The following is a 6,430-nucleotide window of genomic DNA, read 5'->3' on the forward strand; positions in this document are numbered from 1 at the left end:
TTTCTCCTCCTCCACAGTATACTACTACAAGTATTTGAGACAAGTAAGACCTGTGTCCTGAACGTCTGCCCCTTATCACAACCCAAGCTGCTCAGTTGAAATTTCAAAAATATGAGCCAGGTAGCCAGCTGTAACGATTTTGAGACTTGAAATCTTTGTCTCCCAATGCCTTGAGTCACTCAAGTGCACTATGTAAGCAAACTGAAGGATTCTCTTAGCTTCGATACAGCTTCCCCACAGGAAGCCAACAAATCTGAAGTGACCTTTTTCCTCAATATGCTTACAATACCCTTTCAATGTACCAGTCCCCCAAAACAGTATCCAGTGGAGCTTTTGTCTGCAAAATGCTAGTTTTGGTTTCTTGTTTAATTAGGTTTTCTCTGTAATAAGTTCAGGCTGAAATAAAAAGCCTTTAAAACTAGTTAGTACTATCTGTAATTCATATGGAAAGAAGTAATGAGTTGGATTCTTATTCCCTAGCTCAAACAGAATATGCCTCCCACCCTCTTAAGTCTCTTTCATTGGTCCCAGGTAAGGTTAACTTTTTCAGCTGCTGTTTCTTGATCAAAAATGATCAGGATGAAACAAAAGTAATGAATGACAGCAGTAGATGAAGTTTACTAGCAGTACTGTGGGAAAAATACTTTACTAGGGTGTGGAAAAAGCATCATTTTGTTACATGCTTCCTAGGGAAAGGAATCTCTGCTTGCAGTCATTATTTGAATAGCCAGTTAATAGCTGTATTGCATCCTCAATCAATCATTTTCCTTTTGCAGACTTGCCACCAATGCTCTATGCTTGCAACTTTCTAGGAAACAAGCACCTAGAAGCTGATTCTTCGGTGGGCAGTTAGGAGGGACCGAGGAAGAAGAGTCGTTTTGGTTTTCTTCTTGTCCATTTGCTCTTCCTCATTATGACTTCAAAAAAATCTACCTGCCCTATTACCTAGGTTAAAGGCACCCAGTACTTGCACACAGAGGTTCTAGGAAGTGCTCTGTATTGGAAATCCTGTTTGTCCTTTGACACACTCTTAAAGACAACTTTTTCCCGCTCCCCACCCCCCCCAGGTATATTTGAGACTTCTCATGTAGTACCCTTCAAGAATTACCAGTGACTTTCAATATCGTTACTTTGAGAAGGCTAGCAATCTCCTTGACATCAAGTACATTTAATTAAAAATCCATATTTCTGTTATGGCTTTTAACATTAATAAAATCCACTTTTCCTTTTGATGGTAGGACTGATTATCCTGCTACTCAGTAGCCTCTTCTAGGACACAAAATGATTTTGTTGTATTCACTCACTTGGAACTCAGTTGTTCTATAGAGGGAGATTTTTTTTTCCCAGCTGCTGTCTTACAAGGACAACTTCACATAAGTTCACTTGCTTTATTACAATTGAAATAGAAACCATAGTACATCTCAAACTAAGTCTCTCTTCTCAATTTAGCTGCTCTTAGGATCCTGCTGCTCCTAAAGTCTACTTTCCCAGGCTATGCTATCCAGTGGAGATATAGGTTAAATAACCATTTTTGATACTATTCTGCCTGCATCTTTCCTGATGATTTGATGCTTCTTATTGTTTCCCATCTGTCCAGATTCCTCCAGTTACAACTTGAATGCTAATGTGACTCCATCTCCCATTGGGAGCATGCTGATATTGACTCGTGCGTCCCTGAGAAGCTTCTCGTTGAGGTGGTGGATGCTCTGGGTTGCTAAGTCATCCTTTCTTGGTTTTAGCACCCTTCCATTCCAAAGGACCTATTGAAAAAAGAAATGTCATGCATTTCATTTGTATGTTCCTTGGACCACAAAGGAAGCTTTGATAAATGTCCTGCATATTGATATCATTTATTGTATCTCAGATTTCTAGGGGTCTCTGACATGGAGCTCTCATAGGGATTGGGAGTCCACAGAATGGGCTAATTGTACTTCTACTGCAAATTAGAAGACAAAATAGTAAAAGTAATTAAACATGGGTATTTTTTAAAAGCCTCTGCTCAGCTGCCATCACAACCCTGAAGGTGCCTGATGCTAAACATCATTCTTTGTTTCCAGTAAAAGTTATTAATTGATAACTTATTAATAGTTACTGATTACAAGTGCAACCTTTGGTCTTGCGTAAGTACTGTACATAGTAGAAAGTGCACTACAAGACAAAGCAGAATCATACAGAGCATTCTCCATAATCCATTACAAAAAATGTGACGTTTGTTATCACAGGCTGTTTATGTATTAACATAAACTTAACACATGACTTCTTACTTCTATAGGGTTTTATTTGCTTATACTAGTGTTCCATATAGCTTACTTCTGGAATTTATGTTGAATTTTAAAAACTCTTTTTGTCTAACATGGATCAAACAAGTTGCAATTAGCAACCAAGTTGCAGGTCAGAAATCACATTAGTAGAATCCCACTGTGACTTTTTTTTTTCTTTCCCAGAAGCACAAGCAGTAACTTCCTGTGCTACTATTGCTACAACTGCAGTACTTACATTATCAATAGCTATTATTCCCCCTTTCTTTATGAGGCGCAAACATTTTTCATAGTACTCATTGTAGCTTTCTTTATCCGCATCAATGAAAGCAAAGTCAAAGGTTTCCGCTTCTCCACTGGCCAACAGTTCATCTAGGTGAGCAACAAAGTGAGTCATTACACCCTGGTCAATGCTGTGTAGGAGTAAGTTGTCCATTTGTGTCAAAGTTCGCATTAAATAATGTTTTTGGTGCCTTGACCAGGCAGCCTATTCCTCTGCAGCTAACTGCTAGAAAAGCTGATCCCACAGAAACCAATCTAGACATGACGTATGCTATAAAACATTCAGTTACTGCGTTCTGCCTACTTGGAAGTTCATGGAGTAGTTCTAAACCTGCAGGATACAGCTGGGACTGCTGAAAGGGGCAGTACAAACAAGTCAAGCAGTTTGAAACTGGGCACACTCCACACCTTCAGCTATTTTTTGAGCTGACTCAGGAGAACTGTTTTCTTAACTGGATTAAGATTTTTCTCATATTTATGAACAGGTCCTAAATGCTAATCTCTTATCGATTACTAAGTGCCATGACACAGGTCATGAACAAGCCCTGTCAGAGACCTTTATCACAGCAAAAGATTGCTGTAAGTAGTTCCTCTCTGGGCTAAGGCAAGGGGGATTCAGTTTTAAGTTCTCCTAAATGGTCTTCTTGACTGGGAACTCCAAATCACCTGTTGCAGAGAGGCTGACTGCTGCCTTCTTGGCCACCCCTCTCACCTGCTCTTATCTTCTGCCCACAGAGGATCTTTTTGTCTGAAGCACTGCCTAGACAAAGCTGTCCATCAGACTTCAAGGACAGTGCATCCTAGGAGACTGGTAATATTTGCCTTTTTAGAAAGGATGGATTAATTTGGAAGCAATAAAAGCTTATGGATGGATCTGTGGATCCATCAAACACCTTTGCAGGAAACATTCCACCTTCTCCATTCCTAGCAAATTTCTTGCATTTTCAGAATGTTTATTAATATTCTCTCTGCTCCACATCTTCTCTTTCTTGAATGAGAAAAGTCATTGTCTTTCTAATGGCCTTGCATGCTTTTGGGCACACCCTAAATTTGAACTCCCTGGGACACAATTCAACCATTATACCCCAAGTTTTATAGTGTCTTCTGTATTTTTTTTCTGCACCGCAGCCCTTCAGAAAACTTCCTGTCTGTAACAAAGAAATACTCGTTTAGAATGAACAATGGATAAGAGAAAATGGACTTTGTCTAATTAATCTGTTTTAATCAGCTTTCCCAGAAGCAGCTGACAATAGTAGTTCATAGATTAAGCAAGGTGATGGACAGCACAGGTGAGTGACCAGTACAGCCCACTACACAGGACAAGAATTTTTTTTTTTTCCTCTCTGGTAGATGTAGGAAAACTGAACTTCTGAATTTGTGAAGTCTTTGGGGGTTTTTTAATATAAGAGAAGCTATCTCACTGTTAACAGTGATTGCATCCACAAGCATATTTGGTCTTAGATTTCATCAGTATTATATCCATCTTGTACTTTCAGGGAAGGGAAAGGAAAAGAAAAGTATTTTGGGTTACTTACCAAGTGTTTGAATTGCTGGCTTAATCCGCAGGTCAATTTTATGCTCCACTCCTGCCTAGAATGAAGAGTTGATGAAATTAGTAAAGAAATAACCTGTTAGTAGTCTGCACTCAGGGAGTGACTGGTGTTCAGCTATTCTTAGGTTCCAGACAGCACTTATTTGTCTTTCAAAACTGAACTGTTTCAGCCTCCTTTAATTGTATGAATGCTTGTGTGTGAATTATCAAGTCTAAGATAGCAAAATCCCTTGATGATTTTGGGACAACAAATGAGGCTGTCCCAAACAGGTAACAGAAGATGCTGCTTACCTCCTTCCACAGTGGCTTTCCAATTTTGACATAGTCTTCATTTATATCACAGGCAATAACTTTGCCATTATCTGGCAGGACAAGTGCCATATTCAAAGTATTATAACCTGTGAAAACACCTAGTAAAATCATAAGAGTCATCAGCACTTGACATATTGTGAGTGGGAAAAAAAACCAACAGTGAATTACAGCTCTCCTTTCAGGAATAAAACCCCTGAAGTAGTCAAGGATGGCAATTTGTTAATGGACACAAAAGGTTTTCCCCTCCATTTCAATGTAATGGTGGGTTGGGAGGAAATTTTTTTTTTTTTAATCAATACTTCTGCAAAGCTTAATGTTGGATTTCCAAAAGTCTCCTGGACACACAGGGCAGTCTGGTCCTGTATTGCTGAGGAATACCCTTATTTAAAGGTGGAGCTAAATCCTGAGCCAGTGGGACTGAATCAGCAGCAAAATACCATGGCATGTTCATAACAGCCAGACCAGGAATGAAGATGATGGGAACCCATACCTGGCTGCTCAGCATCAGTGTAGCTTTGGGACATCCTGTCTAACATAGGTATATTAAGGAAAGTGGATTGGTTGCAGGGCCTGTGAAGCAAAACGTTTCCTTCTGTCAAGAAACTGATACAGGAAGGAAAGAATACACCCTGTCCTGCAAGTGCTGGAAACCCTAGTAATCTGCTGATCTTATTTTTTCAGATTGCCTCAGAGTGGACAAGACAACCCTGCTGATGCCAGAATTACTGAACACACAGATAGACAAAGTGGCAAGTAAGTGCAAATCGGATCCTACTTTTCACACCGTAGTTTGCCCACCTATCTGCTGAGACAGGTATGCAGTGCCTTATCATGTTTAATCTTACCTTACGTAAACATGGCTGTATTTGGAGAAGCACACCCAGGAGCTTTATTCTACTAGAGAGAGGACAAAGTGACACTCTTACCTATTTCAATAACTTTCTTGGCTTTAATGAGTTTGACCAAATTTGCCATAAGCTGAGCCTGGTCACAGGACACCATCATTTTACTCCAGGGATGATCAGCAGTGAGCTAGAAAGGGGAAAACAGTAACACATCACAACAAACAAAACTCCAAGCTCATAAAACAGTATCCTAGAGGGAAAAACAACCCCACCAAAACCAACAGAGAAACCCCAGGAAAAACAGATACTCCTACCTGTCTCATTTTTAGGCGGCTTTGTGCTCCATTTATAAGCAATGTAATATAACCAATAAGAAATTGGTTGAATTTAGCAGTAACTAAGGAGCGTGGGGTGTGTGTCATAAGCAGTGGGTAATCATTCAAAGCAGTAATATGCCCCAAAGTTACCATGGCTGTGGAAAACTCAGCAATAGCTGTAACTGATAAAGAACAATAGAGGAACTTTGACTGTTTAAGTCCTTAATTTCTGTGTATTTACATAAACAGATGAACCTTTTTTTTTTTTTTAATTATAACCTTTGTACTTATGCCCTTATTCCTCCAAGCCATGTAGGATGGTTTTATGAATTGCTAGGTTAAAATGTAGGATGGTTTTATGAACTGCTAGGTTAAAGTCTGTTACCAGAGGTCAGACCACATGGTTCTAGTTACACAGTGTGGAGCTGGAGGAGCTGTGCCTATGCCAGGGTGGTAGGGTCCCTGGCACTGACCAGGAGAAGCAGGGATGTGCCATGACAGTTGAATGGAAGGGCTTCTCTAGGGCTCATTCCAATCAACCAGCTCCAGCACTTAACACTTAATTGCAGGAGTAGTTTGTCGCACCTGAAATGACTCAGTCTTGAGTCAGACTGTGTGTTCTGACGCCTGTTGGAGGACATCACCCGTCTGAGCTGCAGTTTCCTTGTAGGCCAACTAAAATGAACAGAAGTCATCTGTTCAAGACAAAATGCAGTGCAGCCCAAACACATGGGCTTGGGAGGCACGGATAAAAAGGCATGTCTAAAATGTATGCCAAGTGACTGGGTACTACCAGTTCCAAATAAATTCTAAAGTGTATGCAAATAAGATGGAGGACGGCATATCACAGAGTCCAGCGGTTCA

General features: G+C 40.1%; 1 protein-coding gene across 1 annotated transcript in view; it reads right to left on the reverse strand.

Moving 5' to 3' along the window:
• Positions 1-1,607: 1,607 nt before the first annotated feature.
• Positions 1,608-6,430, reverse strand: part of COMTD1 (catechol-O-methyltransferase domain containing 1) — a gene marked incomplete at its 5' end in the record, with an annotated part of 5,042 nt that continues 219 nt past the window's right edge. The window contains 5 exons of the mRNA XM_010146394.1: positions 1,608-1,760; positions 2,497-2,630; positions 4,076-4,130; positions 4,384-4,502; positions 5,331-5,436. Of these exons, the coding sequence (XP_010144696.1) occupies positions 1,608-1,760; positions 2,497-2,630; positions 4,076-4,130; positions 4,384-4,502; positions 5,331-5,436 (567 nt within the window). The remainder of the gene's footprint in view (positions 1,761-2,496; positions 2,631-4,075; positions 4,131-4,383; positions 4,503-5,330; positions 5,437-6,430) is intronic.

This window comes from Eurypyga helias, unplaced genomic scaffold (genome assembly GCF_000690775.1).
Source record: "Eurypyga helias isolate BGI_N326 unplaced genomic scaffold, ASM69077v1 scaffold21562, whole genome shotgun sequence".
In the NCBI taxonomy this organism is placed as follows: domain Eukaryota; kingdom Metazoa; phylum Chordata; class Aves; order Eurypygiformes; family Eurypygidae; genus Eurypyga; species Eurypyga helias.